The sequence below is a fragment of the Podarcis raffonei genome, chromosome 15, assembly GCF_027172205.1.
Source record: "Podarcis raffonei isolate rPodRaf1 chromosome 15, rPodRaf1.pri, whole genome shotgun sequence".
In the NCBI taxonomy this organism is placed as follows: Eukaryota; Metazoa; Chordata; class Lepidosauria; order Squamata; family Lacertidae; genus Podarcis; species Podarcis raffonei.
This window is the reverse complement of record NC_070616.1, coordinates 43,461,459-43,478,543: the sequence shown is the minus strand read 5'-3', so window position 1 is coordinate 43,478,543 and position 17,085 is coordinate 43,461,459. Positions and strand designations below refer to the sequence as shown.

Genomic DNA, 17,085 nt, shown 5'->3' with positions numbered 1-17,085 from the left:
ACTTTAAGAAAGCCAACTTCATAAAACTTAGGGAAGTGCTGGGTGAGATCCCATGGACAGTAATACTAAAAGGAAAGGGAGTTCATGATGGCTGGGAGTTTGTTAAGAGGGAGATAGTAAAAGCACAACTTCAGGCAATACCAATGAGACGGAAACATGGAAGGTGCCTAAAGAAGCCAGGGTGGCTATCTAAAGAACTTTTAACTGAGTTAAGATTAAAAAAGGATGTGTACAAAAAATGGAAAAGGGGGGAAACCACCAAAGAGGAATTTAAACAAATAGCCAGCACGTGTAGACACCAAGTCAGAAAAGCTAAAGCACAGAATGAACTCAGGCTTGCTAGAGAGGTTAAAAGCAACAAAAAAGGCTTTTATGGGTATGTTTGTAGCAAAAGGAAGAACAAAGAAACAGTGGGGTCACTCAGAGGAGATAGTGAAATGCAAACAGGGGACACAGAAAGGGCTGAACTCCTCAATGCCTTCTTTGCCTCAGTCTTCTCCGATAAAGAAAACAATGCCTGACCTGAAGAATTTGGGGCAAATGATTCAGCAGAGGAAACACAGCCCAGAATAACTAAGGAGATAGTACAAGAATACTTGGCTAGTTTAGATGTATTCAAGTCTCCAGGGCCAGATGAACTGCATCCAAGAGTATTAAAAGAACTGGCAGATGTGATCTCAGAACCACTGGCAGTCATCTTTGAGAATTCCTGGAGAACAGGCGAAGTCCCGGCAGACTGGAGGAGGGCAAATGTTGTCCCTATTTTCAAAAAGGGGAAAAGAGAGGACCCAAATAATTACCACCCAGTCAGTCTGACATCAATACCAGGGAAGATTCTGGAGCAGATCATTAAGCAAACAGTCTGTGAGCACCTAGAAAGGAATGCTGTGATCACCAATAGTCAGCATGGATTTCTGAAAAATAAGTCATGTCAGACTAACCTGATCTCGTTTTTTGACAGAATTACAAGCCTGGTAGATGAAGGGAACGCAGTGGATGTAGCCTACCTTGATTTCAGCAAGGCATTTGACAAGGTGCCCCATGATATTCTTGTAAAGAAGCTGGTAAAATGCGATCTTGACTATGCTACCACTCGGTGGATTTGTAACTGGCTGACTGACCGAACCCAAAGGGTGCTCATCAATGGTTCCTCTTCATCCTGGAGAAGAGTGACTAGTGGGGTGCCACAGGGTTCCGTCTTGGGCCCGGTCTTATTCAACATCTTTATCAACGACTTGGATGATGGACTCAAGGGCATCCTGATCAAATTTGCAGATGACACCAAACTGGGAGTGGTGGCTAACACCCCAGAGGACAGGATCACACTTCAAAACGACCTTGACAGATTAGAGAACTGGGCCAAAACAAACAAGATGAATTTTAACAGGGAGAAATGTAAAGTATTGCACTTGGGCAAAAAAAAATGAGAGGCACAAATACAAGATGGGTGACACCTGGCTTGAGAGCAGTACATGTGAAAAGGATCTAGGAGTCTTGGTTAACCACAAACTTGACATGAGCCAACAGTGTGACGCGGCAGCTAAAAAGCCAATGCAATTCTGGGCTGCATCAATAGGAGTATAGCATCTAGATCAAGGGAAGTAATAGTGCCACTGTATTCTGCTCTGGTCAGACCTCACCTGGAGTACTGTGTCCAGTTCTGGGCACCACAGTTCAAGAAGGACACTGAGAAACTGGAACGTGTCCAGAGGAGGGCAAGCAAAATGGTCAGAGGCCTGGAAACGATGCCTTATGAGGAACGGCTAAGGGAGCTGGGCATGTTTAGCCTGGAGAAGAGGAGGTTAAGGGGTGATATGATAGCCATGTTCAAATATATAAAAGGATGTCACATAGAGGAGGAAGAAAGGTTGTTTTCTGCTGCTCCAGAGAAGCGGACACGGAGCAATGGATCCAAACTACAAGAAAGAAGATTCCACCTAAACATTAGGAAGAACTTCCTGACAGTAAGAGCTGTTGGACAGTGGAATTTGCTGCCAAGGAGTGTGGTGGAGTCTCCTTCTTTGGAGGTCTTTTAACAAAGTTGAAATTCCACTCCTGAGGTGCCCCAGCTGGTATAAGACCCAGGGGATGCCTCTTCTGTACCTAGAAGCGCTCTCCCCTCCTGGCTAGACTGAGAGCCAGGGGTCCTATATTCCCACAACTTCTCCCTCTTCCTCCTTTTCCTTTTGTTAGTCACTTTGTGTTGGACATTATTATTATGGGATAGCTTGGTCAGTAGAGGGTCGTGGGTTTGAGTCCCACACTGGCCAAAAGATTCCTGCATTGCAGGGGGCTGGACTAGATGACCCTCGTGGTCCCTTCCACCTCTACAATTCGGTTATTCTATATTTATTTATTTACAGTCCACCTTTCCCCAGACCTGGACTCAAGGTGTATTATAACATAAATAAAATACAAAAACCAAAAACCATGTAAAATGGTTTAAAAAGCAATTAGTAGGATTTCAGCAACATAAAATCAGATCTACTAAAATGCACAGCACTGTGAAAAGCCCTTTTTTTCTTTTCTTTTCTTAAAAGGCGTGACGACTAGAGCAGTCTCTCCGCCAGGCGCCCCCGCCGCCCCGGCGCTTGCGGGAGGCCAGGGCTGCTGCGGCCCCGGGATCGCGGCCGGGGGGAGATGGGGGGCACGGGGCGAGGCAGGCCTTGGCATCGGGGGGTTTCCTGGGAGGCGCCCCCCCAGCAGCCTGCCGAGGGACCAAAGTCCAGCGCCTTTGTTGGGTAAAGCAAAGTGCCGCAAAAGATTACTATTATTATCATAAAAGCGCCCCCCCCCGCGGCCCCGCCTCCCCTCGAGGCGCCACGCGGGACCGGCTCTTCGAGGGGGCGGGGCCCATGCAAATCAGAGCCCGAGTTCCCGAGCCGACGAATAGGAGCGGGCGGGGCGGGGCAGCGGAGGCGGGGCGCCCTCCTCCCCCGAAAGGCGCGTGCGCGGCGGCGGCGGCCCGTCAGTCTCTCCTCCGACCCGTCAGGCGCCGCTTCTCCTCCGCGCGGCCTTCGCTGAGGGAGCCGAGCGGCCGGCGGGACACGCGTCGAGGGCTGGCTGTGCTGCGGGGACGTGACACGCGTCATGAGGTAGAGCGGGGCGGGCGGGCCAGGGCCGAGGGGAGGCCGGGCGGGGCCCTTCGCCTGGGCGCTTCAGACATGCCCGCATCCATACACGTGTCCTGCTGCCCCCGGGGCCTTCCCTCGGGGTCGCGCGCTCCGGGGCCCCCCCAAGTCCCTTGGGCGAAAGGTTTCCCGCGTGTGCCAGGTCAGCCCCCTCCCCCCCGAGGCAGGAGCCCCAGAGCCAGCTCCCCCCGCCCCCCCCCCGCCCTGCCCCACGCAAGATCTTCCTGCCCGGGTCCCCTCCCGACCCCCTTCTCTCGCTGTCTCGACCGGCCCAACTCCCTGGTGTTGCCCCAAAGACTCCCCCCCTCCATCCATCCTCAGGTGCACCGAGGAGACCCCCCCCCATCTGCTCCACACAAATGTCCCCTGTGGGACAAGCATCCTTCCATCCCAGCTACTCGACCCGCGTCCAGGGAGCATCTCCTTTCCCACGGCCCCTCCACGAAGGCCGGAATGAAGGATCCAGTTTCCCTCCAGCCCCCCCCCCACCCCAAAGGGCAGCCACGCGCTGTGACATATTCAGACAGGAGCCACCATCCAGGCAGCTAAGAACATATTCTCCAACCCTAAGGCTGCTTATTTAAATGTACTGCCTGCTCAGTGGTCACTGAATACACTGCCATAAATGCTTCCTGTAGGAGATCCCTGCCCACCCCCTCCAGTGCACACTGGTCTGCCGCTTTTCTGAGATCCCCTGCTCTTCTTGCACAAGGACTTCATTCCAGGATCTCATCTTCTCCGCTTCCTCTCAGGACTCTTCATGCCCCTAGTGCCCAAACTTCTTTCAAAGAGGGCCAGATCTGATGAAGTGAACTTGTGTTCACTTCAAAGTTGTTGAGCTTTTTTTACAATTTTACCCCAAAGTTGTTGAGCTTTTCGAAATGGACTTTGGACATGCCTGCCCTAGTGCCTAATCATGTATCTGTCTGACTTTCCCATCCATTGTTATCTCCAAAGATTCCACAAGCCTTGTATACTCTACATGCTGCTTCATTTTTGTACCATAACCTAGGCCATGGGTAGGCAAACTAAGCCCTGGGGGCCGGATCTGCCCCAATTGCCTTCTAAATCTGGCCCACAGATGGTCCGGGAATCAGCGTGTTTTTACATGACTAGAATGTGTGCTTTTATTTAAAATGCATCTCTGGGTTATTTGTGGGGCATAGGAACTCATTCATTTTTTCCCCAAAATATAGTCCGGCCCCCTGCTGAAAAAGTTTGCTGACCCCTGGCCTAGGCAATCCCTTCCTAACAAACCCAGATCCTCCTTATAGTAGATCCTCACTTGTTCTCTCCTTACCATGTTGGGAGTCACGTATGAATGTGTGCAGCCTGCATATTTTTGAGATGCTGTTGAATACTTATTCTTCCAATACAAACTTGTAAATAGCTGTTGGGTTGTTCTTCTCAGAGTTTAATGGTGTGCTATCAGGGTTCAATGGAAGCAGGAATAAATTTCCCAGCAGTTTAAGGTGTTCCCAGATGCTAGATGTGAATGCACTGCTGCTCCCTATCTTGCTGCCTGCTTGAGCCTTCAGTTGCTGGACAGGATTGAATAGTGCATAACTCGCATGAAAGATGTGGAAAATGTTGTCACGTCATGGAGGTTTGCCTCTGAGACAGAGTTCTGATTTGTGGGAGGGAATCTGTATACTCTACCAGCCGCAGTGTATTCATCAATCGCTCTCTTGTAAGGGTAGCCAACCGTTGTGGTTCCATAGGCACAGTTGCAATTTGGGTAAACTGCTGTGTGCACCATGCACGCACATGTGCACTCATCACAATCACATACATGCATATTCATTATCCCCCTGCCAACAATTGCACTTGAAAAAAGCCTTCTGTGGGCTAAAGTGGAAACGCTCTTTCAAATATTATTTTTGAGGAGGAGGAGGAGGGGGCAGAAATGAGACGCTGCAAAACACAAGGGAAGGGCTCTGAGGGCACTGTGTTGGTAATGCATGTGTTAGCGGCTAACTGCACATTACACAATAAAAGCAGCTTTGGAAAAATGGGTTTTAGAGGAGAGAATCCTGGCAGAAGCATTCCTCATCCAATGTTTCTCTGCTGCAAACTGCTCCACTGCAGCTGTTCATGACTCCAAAAGCATTTTTGCTAGGGCAAAAGTACTTTTCAGCTTTGAAGGGGAGGGGAAAGTCACTTGTAGAAGCAGATACAAATAGTACAGGGAAAGGAGTCCTCTGCAGAAGCTAGTTTTGATCCACCTTACCTTTCCCATATTTTATTTATTAAAATGTTTAAAGCACACAGTGTCAAGTGTTTCTACATTTCAAAACATAGAGCAACAATGTCCTGAATCAAAATAATAAATAAAAATCGAATAATAAAAGGTAAATAAAGTTAAATGGACAGTTAAGTCCAGTCATCAGCAACTATGGGGTGCAGTGCTCATCTCTTCAGGCCAAGGGAGCCAGTGTTTGTCCACAGACAGCTTTCCAGGTCATGTAGCCAGCATGACTAAACCACTTCTGGCAGAACAGGTCATCATGATGAGTGCCAGAGCGCACAGAAATGCCGTTTACCTTTCTGCTGCAGTGGGACCTATTTATCTACTTGCACTAGTGTACTTTTGAACTGCTACGTTGGCAGGAACTGGGACAAAGCAACAGGAGCTCACCTCGTCGTACAGATTCAAACCACCAACTTTCTGATTGGCAAGCCCAAGTGGCTCAGTGGTTTAGAGTTAGACCATAGTGCCACCTGCTCCCTATCAAAATAATACTGTAAGTCAGTGCAGTGGTACCTCGGGTTACAAACGCTTCAGGTTACATACACTTCAGGTTACACACCCCGCTAACCCAGAAATAGTGCTTCAGGTTAAGAACTTTGCTTCAGGATAAGGACAGAAATTGGGCTCCGGCGGCAGCAGGAGGCCCCATTAGCTAAAGTGATGCTTCAGGTTAAGAACAGTTTCAGGTTAAGAACGGACCTCTGGAACGAATTAAGTACTTAACCCGAGGTATCACCGTAAATGCACATTCAACATAGATGCTGTTTAGATTGTTTGGAAGTCTGGTTCATATACGTGCAACAGACAAAGAAAATTGTGTGACAATTTCAAAATGAAACAAAACACCCATATACTTTTTAACTTTTTATGTGATTTTATTATTGCCAAAAAATGAAACTCTCTGTCTTTTCCCTAATTAAGGAGAAGTATAAGTAGTGCTAGTTTTCTATAACTAGAACACAGAAGTTTAGCAGCACCTTTTATAGGCAGCCATAATATGCTAAATGTATACTATGGAATTTTTCATCCATATCATGCCAAATATTTTGCTAAACATCTGTATTCTACTGGTTGTTAGATCCATCTGTCTCAGGAGACAACGGAAGAGTGCATCTTCAAGGGTAAAGTCAAACCATTTTGGAGAGTGAAGTGTCTCTTCTGTGGCTTTAGGTTAATGGAAGGATGTATACAAAATTGTGATATTGCCTCAGGTGAATTCTCCATTCTGTCATCTGATGGTCTCTGTGGTGTCTCACTTAAGTGTCTGGATGATGCAATGCAGAGTAGTTTATTGGGTGGGACAGGGTTCAGTATAGGAAGCCTTGTGACTTGATGGGGGCTGATGCTGAGTTGCTGATGGCAGCTTCTTGGCAAAGCAAGTGGTGTGAAGGGGGTGATGCTTATTAGCAGCTTAGTCTTAACTTCGTGAATGCATCATGAATAACTCATTTCAGTGTGTGGACAGGAAATTCTTCTGTGTGTTGTGAAAAATCTGGAGAGACTCATCTAGCTAAATTGTTAAGGTCTGTTGCTTTCTTACCTAATTCTAGTGGCAAGGTAAAACGAAAATGCTTAATGAAACATTGCCTCCTTTTATGCTTATCAGAGGTTGTGTCAGGAGTTCTTATATAAATACTCCTTTCTTATGATCCTTATAGGGTGGTTGTAAGGAGTGCGCTGAGCATTTTTAAATAGGAAAGTGGGATAGAAATAGTTTAAATAAATAAGATAATGTATGCAGTTTTTTAAACACTTGAAGTGCTGTACAAATGTCAAATATTATTTTCACACCTTTGGTGTCTCTTGTAGCAACCGTGACATGATAGTGGTAGAAAGTTTTTAGCCTTCCTAATGCAGGGATCATTTCACATTGAACTGCTTTACTGCAGCTTTCCTGGGTCTTAAACGGCTGTAATCTGGGGAGAGGGGCAGAGCTGATCTTCTAATATTACATTGTTATAGCGACACTTTACCTTGAAGTGCACAGAATGCTATTGACCCTTTATCCAAGGTCAGCACTTCTCATTTCAGTTTTATCTCTTCCTTCTCATGGAATTTTAAGCTCTGGTTGTTAAAAAACACCTTTATAAACTCTGAATTTGTGCAGGTGCCTATGCACAGCTGTGACAGATGGCAACACCTTGTTCCAGTGCCAACCCAGGAAGGTACCCCACTGGCAACAGGTGCACTGTTGTGCTACACTCCTCTTGCCACCAGCTTCTTATTTGTCCCCCAGGGCAAAGAGTATAGGATTTCCACTGCTTCATGGTGATCTGCTTGGGAGTAGGGCTGAATTCCAAGTCTTCTGCCTGGCAACTTTGGCCTGTCACCTCTCCCGACCACCCAGGTGCTTTAACCCAGCAGCTTAGCTCAAGCAATCTACCCTTGAGTGTGTTCAGCAAGCAGCCCAGTCCAGAAATCCCGTACAGCAGTGTATTTAAACAGACTATTAAAAGAAAGGGAAAGGTGGAGAAACAGTAAGCCACATTCAGATGGGAAATAAAACACCAAACCAGAATATGGATGTAGCTAATCCAATACTAGAGAGCTTATACAACAACATTGACACTTTCGGTTGGCTGAAGGGGGGGGGCAAAGTATACAGGCATGATGCCATGTTCTATGCTCTTTGATTGGGTTGATCACGATTGACAGCTAGAGGGTACTTCACCACTGGGGGGGGGGAACACTCTAGTCTAGGTGGTGAGAATTGGGATGGAGATGGCTGCCAGACAGCAATGCAGAGGTGGGGAGTGCTGGTTAGGATACCTCACAGAAAGCATCATGATATGGAGTCTGCTATTCTAACCAACTCTAGGAATTTTTAAAAAATGACCACCTGGGCAATTTTGAGGGTCTTTGGCACATTTCAGGTATGCTACCTGTAGTATGTCAGGAAAAGGAGGTGAAGGACTGTATTCTTTTTACTGTTAGTGTAAACCCCCATCCCACAAAACATTTAAAAGGCCATATTTTTATTATTGTATGGTGAACCTTGATATGAGGTTATGACATCATGGGTAGGTTTTATGAAGCTGTGAAGTAGATTTGGCTCCCCTTGAAAAAAATTGATATAGTGTCTGTGACTGAAAAGGTGCACAGGTATAAGCCTGCAAATTTCCATTGAAGGAAAGGGCTCTGGTGTTTTGCGTGTTTTATACTGTTTTTATACGCATTTGTGGCTACATTTTGTTCACTTCTTTGACATTTTAAAATATGGCTTATATATTTTCTAAATGTTAATGTTTATTCATAAAATCTGTTTAAAAGTGAGTTATAAAGTTTGATGGATCACAAGAGTACGTCATCCTTCTGTGTACATAATTGTCTTGAGCAATTTGACCCTACTTTAATCTTGTGGCAATCTAGGTTAGGCTGCCACATGGCCATCTGTTTGCACTCCTCTGATGATGTAGCCCCCATGCAAAAGTTATTGCTATAACAGTGATAAAAATGGTTTGGATAGTGTGCCTTGTGACTGTACTTGACAATGTCATTTCCTAGGTTTTGGACCTGAGCCAAAGCTATGGGGCAGGATTTCGCCCAGTTGTTATGCAAGAGACCTCCTGTCTTCCTTCCTTGTTAATATGCACATGCATGCGTGTATCCAGTTGGTGCTGCGTTTTCCTGTGGACTTTGGAACTTGTATCAGGCGTGTTCCTGGTCTCTGGACTGCCTGATCTGATAGGGCCTAATCTGCACTTGACCAATTAAAGTGTCGCCTTAAAGGTGCTAGTAGCTGAGGTCTTTAGCACAGTGTCTGCCATAAGGGCAGCAAATAACTGGTTGTTTCTCTACTTGTAAGAGGATAGTTGTTTTCCACATCCTCTGTCTATGGGCTGTGTGTATCAATACACACTTCTACCATTTCAGTGTGCTGTACATTCAGTTTTTTTTAAATGATATTTATTAAAATTTCACAAGAAATTACAAAAGTAATAAAGAAATAGAAAAAAGAAAACAAAAGATACAAAATACAGAAAAAATAAAAACAGTTAAAAATAAATCCATCTTTCCATGCCTTGCCTTTCATTTACTTGTTTCCCTGACCTCCTCACACCTCCCTTTTTTGTATTCCAGTTCAAATGGTTAATTCAGCAAATCCTTTCCCTCTTTGTTTTTATCTTAATTCTTTATCTTAACATATTATAACTTTATATTTTCATCTATTAACAATCCATTTTTACATACTCCTTTTTAACATTATTGCTAAAACCGCTTCATTTCATTCCGACATCATTTTAGCATTCCTTAATTTTACAATGTTTCTGTAGATAATCTTTAAATTTCTTCCAATCTTCTTCCACCGACTCTTCGCCCTGGTCTCGGATTCTGCCAGTCATTTCCGCCAATTCCATATAGTCTATCACTTTCATCTGCCATTCTTCCAGGGTGGGTAGATCTTGTGTCTTCCAGTACTTTGCTATGAGTATTCTTGCTGCTGTTGTAGCGTACATAAAAAAAGTTCTATCCTTCTTTAACACCAATTGGCCGACCATGCCCAGAAGAAAGGCCTCTGGTTTCTTCAAAAAGGTATATTTAAATACCTTTTTCATTTCATTATATATCATCTCCCAGAAAGCCTTAATCCTTGGGCACGTCCACCAAAGGTGAAAGAATGTGCCTTCATTATCTTTACATTTCCAACATTTATTATCGGGCAAATGGTAGATTTTTGCAAGCTTGACTGGTGTCATGTACCACCTGTATATCATTTTCATAATATTCTCTCTTAAGGCATTACATGCCGTAAATTTCATACCTGTGGTCCACAACTGTTCCCAGTCAGCAAACATAATGTTATGTCCAACATCTTGTGCCCATTTAATCATAGCAGATTTCACCGTTTCATCCTGAGTATTCCATTTCAACAGCAAGTTATACATTCTTGATAGTATCTTAGTTTTGGGGTCTAACAGTTCTGTTTCCAATTTTGATTTTTCCATCTGGAAGCCAATTTTTTTGTCCTGATTGTAAGCCTCCCTTATTTGATAGTAATGAAGCCAGTCTCGCACTTTATCTTTTAGTTTCTCAAAACTCTGCAATTTCAATTTGTCTCCTTCCTGTTCCAAAATCTCCCAATATTTCGGGCATTTGGCCTCCATATTGAGCTTTTTCTGAGCCTTCGCTTCCATCGGTGACAACCACCTTGGGGTTTTGTTTTCAAGTAAGTCTTTATATCTTATCCAGACATTAAACAATGCTTTCCTGACAATATGGTTTTTAAATGCTTTGTGTGCTTTAACCTTGTCATACCACAGATATGCATGCCACCCAAAAACATTATTAAAACCTTCTAAATCCAAAATGTCTGTGTTCTCAAGAAGCAGCCATTCTTTCAGCCAGCAAAATGCTGCTGATTCATAATAGAGTTTAAGGTCTGGCAGGGCAAATCCACCTCTTTCCTTTACATCGGTTAGTATTTTAAATTTTATTCTGGGCTTCTTGCCCTGCCAGACAAATCTAGAAATGTCTCTCTGCCACTTCTTGAAACAGTCCATTTTGTCCAAAATTTGCAATGATTGAAACAAAAATAACATTCTTGGCAATACATTCATTTTTATAACAGCAATTCGACCTAGCAAGGAAAGCTTCAGATTTGACCATATTTCTAGGTCCTTTTTCACTTCTGACCAACATTTCTCATAATTATCTTTAAATAAATTTAAGTTCTTAGCGGTCATATTAACCCCCAGGTATTTTACTCTCTTAACCAGTGTTAAACCTGTCTCCTTCTGAAACCTCTCTTTCTCAATCGGTGTTAAAAAATTTTCAGGAACCTTAGTTTTTAACTTGTTCAACTTAAATCCTGCCACGACCAAATTCTTGAATCAGTTCCAATACTCTTTTAGTACTAGATTCTGGCTCCTGTAGTGTCAGTACTAAGTCATCTGCAAAAGCATTCAGTTTGTACTGTTTGGCTCCGACCTGTATACCTTTGATCAGATGGTCCCTTCTAATCATATTTAGCAAAACCTCCAGGACCGAAATAAAGAGCAATGGGGAAATTGGGCAGCCTTGTCGTGTCCCTTTCTCTATCTTAAATTTCTCTGTCACCACATTGTTAACAATTAGTTTAGCCTTTTGTTCTGAGTAAATTGCACCTATACCATTTTCAAAGCCTTGACCAACCCCCATCCCCTGAAGATTTTTCTTCATAAAACTCCAAGAGATATTATCAAAAGCTTTCTCCGCATCTACAAATATTAAGACTGCTTTAGTATTAATATTCACTTGCAGTTTTTCCAAAATGTTAATTATATTTCTCGTGTTATCAGACAAGTGTCTACCCGGGAGAAAGCCAGCTTGGTCTTTATGTATCTCCTCCACTAATACTTTTCTTAATCTTTTAGCCAAAATATCTGCAAAAATTTTATAATCCACGTTAAGCAGGGATATGGGGCGGTAGTTCTTAAGTTGTGTCTTTTCAGACTCAGTTTTCGGTATAAGTGTAATGTAGGCTTCCTTCCACGACTCTGGCGCTTTTTCCCCCTCCAAAATTTCATTACAAACCTCCTTTAGTGGTTGAATTATCCAATCTTTCAAAGATCTATAGTATTTTGAGGTTAAACCATCCGGCCCTGGAGATTTGCCCAACTGTACATTCTGAAAGTTGCACATTGTCAAAAGGTTGACAGGAAGAAGAGAGAACGTATTTTGTGTGCCACTTGTGTGCCCCTCTTGGATTGGCCTTTTTCATTTAAATATAGTTCTAGTGGGATAATGACTTGTGTGCCACTGAGAGCACAGCTTGTGATTTTTCACTTACGCAGCACTATAGACATACAAGGCTCTTCACCATATAATGCAGGGTAAAAAGATCTGGCCCTGCCCTAGAGGGCTTGCAATGCAAATGACCAAATATTGCACCACCCCAGATCAGCAGGACATTTACATTTTCACTAGCAGCTGGTAAATGTACTTCATGTCTCCTTCAAATTCCTTCAAAGGATGAGTCTTAAGGATTTGAAATGGGGTGTTGATTGGCAAGGATGTGGTGTTACTTTTTTTAAAAAAGACACTGAAGTGCATTCCTTGCTAAGAAGACATTTTGGTTCTATTAAAGTTAATGTTAAAGATAGCTGAGCTAATGGGAATCTTGAGTTGGTGACTCTAGGGTGAGAATCTGCCTGTCATTTCCTCAGAACCAGCAAGTATCCTAATGAGATAATTGTACAGCTGGAAGGAATTGGAAGGTCATTTAATCGAACCCTCCCACTGGAGGTTAGGTCTATCATGCCAATTATTCCTGCCAGGTGGCCCATAATAATTTGAACAATTGCATGCTATACAGCAGAGAAACAAGAGTAACTGTATATCATACAATACCAGAGTTTATATGAGCGCAGCTGGAAAAAGATGGAAGTTCTTGAAAAATCCCTGTTCTGTTGAAAGAACTAACTTGTTTACTATAGCACTGGTCTTCACTTAGATGCAGTGTTGGTGAGTGCCCTGACTATCCACTAATTGTCTCTCTACGCACCTATCAATTAATCCTCTCATCCAGTTGTCTCTTTCTCTGTCTTCCTAGAGTAGTGATTCTCAAGTCCAGGCAACTCCCCATTTGCCCATGATTGGCATGCATGTGCTGTTTCTGGCACCACAAGGGGGTGGGTGGGGTGGGTTTATGCTTGTCCTGCTGATGCATGCAGGGCCTCAGAACAATGCCTCCCCCTCAGTGGGGAGTTGCCTGCACACTCCTCTCCAGCACCCCTACCACTTCTGCAGTGTTATCCTTCAAAGGCTGCTATCTCCACTCCAAAATTTTAAACTATAGACCTGCTCACAGCCAAATCCCATTCCATTGAGAGAAGGAGAAAATATCAGTCCAAACGAATATAGTAGCAGAGGAAGATACCTTTTACCAGATCTGCCTAGTTATTGATCTAGCCCAGTTTTGCTTATTTTGATTGGCAGCAGAGGTCCTTCCCATAACCTGATATGCCTGTTTTTTTAACTGGAGGTGCCTGGGATTGAATCGGGGACTTCCTGCATGCAAGGCAGATGCTGTACTACTGATCTATGGTCCCTGCCCCATAAATCTGAGCTGGCTTCCCATCTACAGTGTGGCAGGAAGTGTGTGTGATTCTGTTTCTGGTCAAATATTGGAATTAAAAGAAAATCTAGTTTAGCTTTTGAAAGTATGGAGACAGACCACTCGTTCACACTGGCTGAGAATTTTTCTTATCCTTCCATTATTATAATCATCAGCTACTGAGCCAAGTTTAAGGTTTTGTTGCTGATATTTAAAGCCCTAAACAACTTGGGACCAGAATACTGTATTTTTTCGCTCTATAGGACGCACCGGACCATACGAGGGGGAGAACAGGAAAAACATTTTTTTCCTTGTTCTCCCCCTCTAAAACAAGGTGCGTTCAAGGTGCATTCACCCAAAGCCTCCGGAACACAGCGGGAGTTCCCACTGCGCTCTGGAGGTTTCAGGCGGCTACCTTGGAAGCCTGGAGAGCGAGAGGCGTCAGTGCGCACTGACCCCTCTCGCTCTCCAGACTTCAGCGAAGACAACCCGAAGCCTCTGGAGCACGGTGGGAATTCCGTCTGGGCTCTGGAGGCTTCAGGTTCCTTTTGACCTGCTCTTTGGGGCTGGCGGTGGGGGGAAGCCATTTGAAGTCAGTTTGGGAGAGACAAAACGGTTTCAGGACTTTTTCCTGCATTGTTTTCCGACATGTGGTGTGTGTGTGTGTGTGTATGACCCTAAAATTATTATAACAGTCTCTTAATATGTTTCCACTGAACATTTGGGAAAGCAGGTCTCCCCATTCATACTTCATGCGCTCACTGCAAAACCTGCCAGTGTATCTGTGGTGCAAACAGTCTGAATCATAGAATCATAGAGTTGGAAGAGACCACAAGGGCCATCGAGTCCAACCCCCTGCCAAGCAGGAAACACCATCAGAGCACTCCTGACATATGGTTGTCAAGCCTCTGCTTAAAGACCTCCAAAGGAGGAGACTCCACCACACTCCTTGGCAGCAAATTCCACTGTCGAACAGCTCTTATTGTCAGGAAGTTCTTCCTAATGTTTAGGTGGAACCTTCTTTCTTGTAGTTTGGAACCATTGCTCCGTGTCCGCTTCTCTGGAGCAGCAGAAAACAACCTTTCTCCCTCCTCTGTGTGACATCCTTTTATATATTTGAACATGGCTATCATATCACTCCTTAACCTCCTCTTCTCCAGGCTAAACATGCCCAGCTCCCTTAGCCGTTCCTCATAAGGCATCATTTCCAGGCCTTTGACCATTTTGGTTGCCCTCCTCTGGACACCTTCCAGTTTGTCAGTGTCCTTCTTGAACTGTGGTGCCCAGAACTGGACACAGTACTCCAGGTGAGGTCTGACCAGAGCAGAATACAGTGGCACTATTACTTCCCTTGATCTAGATGCTATACTCCTATTGATGCAGCCCAGAATTGCATTGGCTTTTTTAGCTGCCGCGTCACACTGTTGGCTCATGTCAAGTTTGTGGTCAACCAAGACTCCTAGATCCTTTTCACATGTACTGCTCTCAAGCCAGGTGTCACCCATCTTGTATTTGTGCCTCTCATTTTTTTTGCCCAAGTGCAATACTTTACATTTCTCCCTGTTAAAATTCATCTTGTTTGTTTTGGCCCAGTTCTCTAATCTGTCAAGGTCGTTTTGAAGTGTGATCCTGTCCTCTGGGGTGTTAGCCACCCCTCCCAGTTTGCTGTCATCTGCAAATTTGATCAGGATGCCCTTGAGTCCATCATCCAAGTCGTTGATAAAGATGTTGAATAAGACCGGGCCCAAGACAGAACCCTGTGGCACCCCACTAGTCACTCTTCTCCAGGATGAAGAGGAACCATTGATGAGCACCCTTTGGGTTCGGTCAGTCAGCCAGTTACAAATCCACTGAGTGGTAGCATAGTCAAGACCGCATTTTACCAGCTTCTTTACAAGAATATCATGGGGCACCTTGTCAAATGCCTTGCTGAAATCAAGGTAGGCTACATCCACTGCGTTCCCTTCATCTACCAGGCTTGTAATTCTGTCAAAAAACGAGATCAGGTTAGTCTGACATGACTTATTTTTCAGAAATCCATGCTGACTATTGGTGATCACAGCATTCCTTTCTAGGTGCTCACAGACTGTTTGCTTAATGATCTGCTCCAGAATCTTCCCTGGTATTGATGTCAGACTGACTGGGTGGTAATTATTTGGGTCCTCTCTTTTCCCCTTTTTGAAAATAGGGACAACATTTGCCCTCCTCCAGTCTGCCGGGACTTTGCCTGTTCTCCAGGAATTCTCAAAGATGACTGCCAGTGGTTCTGAGATCACATCTGCCAGTTCTTTTAATACTCTTGGATGCAGTTCATCTGGCCCTGGAGACTTGAATACATCTAAACTAGCCAAGTATTCTTGTACTATCTCCTTGGTTATTCTGGGCTGTGTTTCCTCTGCTGAATCATTTGCTCCAAATTCTTCAGGTCGGGCATTGTTTTCTTTATCGGAGAAGACTGAGGCAAAGAAGGCATTGAGGAGTTCAGCCCTTTCTGTGTCCCCTGTTTGCATTTCACCATCTTCTCCTCTGAGTGACCCCACTGTTTCTTTGTTCTTCCTTTTGCTACAAACATACCCATAAAAGCCTTTTTTGTTGCTTTTAACCTCTCTAGCAAGCCTGAGTTCATTCTGTGCTTTAGCTTTTCTGACTTGGTGTCTACACATGCTGGCTATTTGTTTAAATTCCTCTTTGGTGGTTTCCCCCCTTTTCCATTTTTTGTACACATCCTTTTTTAATCTTAACTCAGTTAAAAGTTCTTTAGATAGCCACCCTGGCTTCTTTAGGCACCTTCCATGTTTCCGTCTCATTGGTATTGCCTGAAGTTGTGCTTTTACTATCTCCCTCTTAACAAACTCCCAGCCATCATGAACTCCCTTTCCTTTTAGTATTACTGTACATGGGATCTCACCCAGCACTTCCCTAAGTTTTATGAAGTCGGCTTTCTTAAAATCAAGAAATTGAGTCCTAGTATGCTTGGCTGCTCCTTTCCGCTGTATAGTGAACTTCAGAAGAGCATGATCACTCACGCCTAATGATCCTTCTACTTCTACCCCACTAACCAGGTCCTCAACATTGGTTAGGACCAGATCTAAAATGGCTGTTCCTCTTGTTGCTTCTCCCACTTTCTGGACAATGAAGTTGTCTGCAAGGCCAGTGAGGAATCTGTTTGACCTTATGCTCTTGGCTGACATCCAACAAATATCCGGGTAATTGAAGTCCCCCATTACTACTATCTCCCTTCCTTTTGCATGCTTGGCCATCTGTTCCAGGAAGGCATCATCTATGTCCTCCGTTTGGCTTGGGGATCTATAGTAAACTCCCACAATGAGGTCACTGTTATTCTTCTCTCCCTTAATTTTGACCCAAATGCTCTCACTTTGGCTTTGAGGTTCTAAATCTTGGATCTCTTCACAGGTATACACATCCCTGACATATAACGCCACTCCTCCTCCTCCTTTCTTGTCTGGTCTGTTTCTCTGAAATAGATTGTATCTCTCCATTATTACATTCCAATCGTGGGACTTATCCCACCAGGTTTCAGTGATGCCTATTATGTCATATTTAGTTTGCTGTACCAAGAGCTCAAGCTCATCTTGTTTATTTTCCATGCTTTGCGCATTAGTGCACAGACATTGAAGTCCATTAATCATTCCCCCATGTCTCTTATT

General features: G+C 44.2%; 1 protein-coding gene across 2 annotated transcripts in view; it reads left to right on the top strand.

Annotated features, from left to right (window-relative positions):
* The first annotated feature begins 2,966 nt into the window (after nt 1–2,966).
* The window catches only part of SLC39A14 (solute carrier family 39 member 14), a 31,007-nt gene continuing 16,888 nt past the window's right edge, over nt 2,967–17,085 (top strand). The window contains exon 1 of one of the 2 annotated variants that reach the window (XM_053367024.1): nt 2,967–3,095. In XM_053367024.1, the coding sequence (XP_053222999.1) occupies nt 3,091–3,095 (5 nt within the window). In that variant the 5' untranslated portion in view covers nt 2,967–3,090. The remainder of the gene's footprint in view (nt 3,096–17,085) is intronic. The other variant, XM_053367023.1, reaches the window with a different exon arrangement.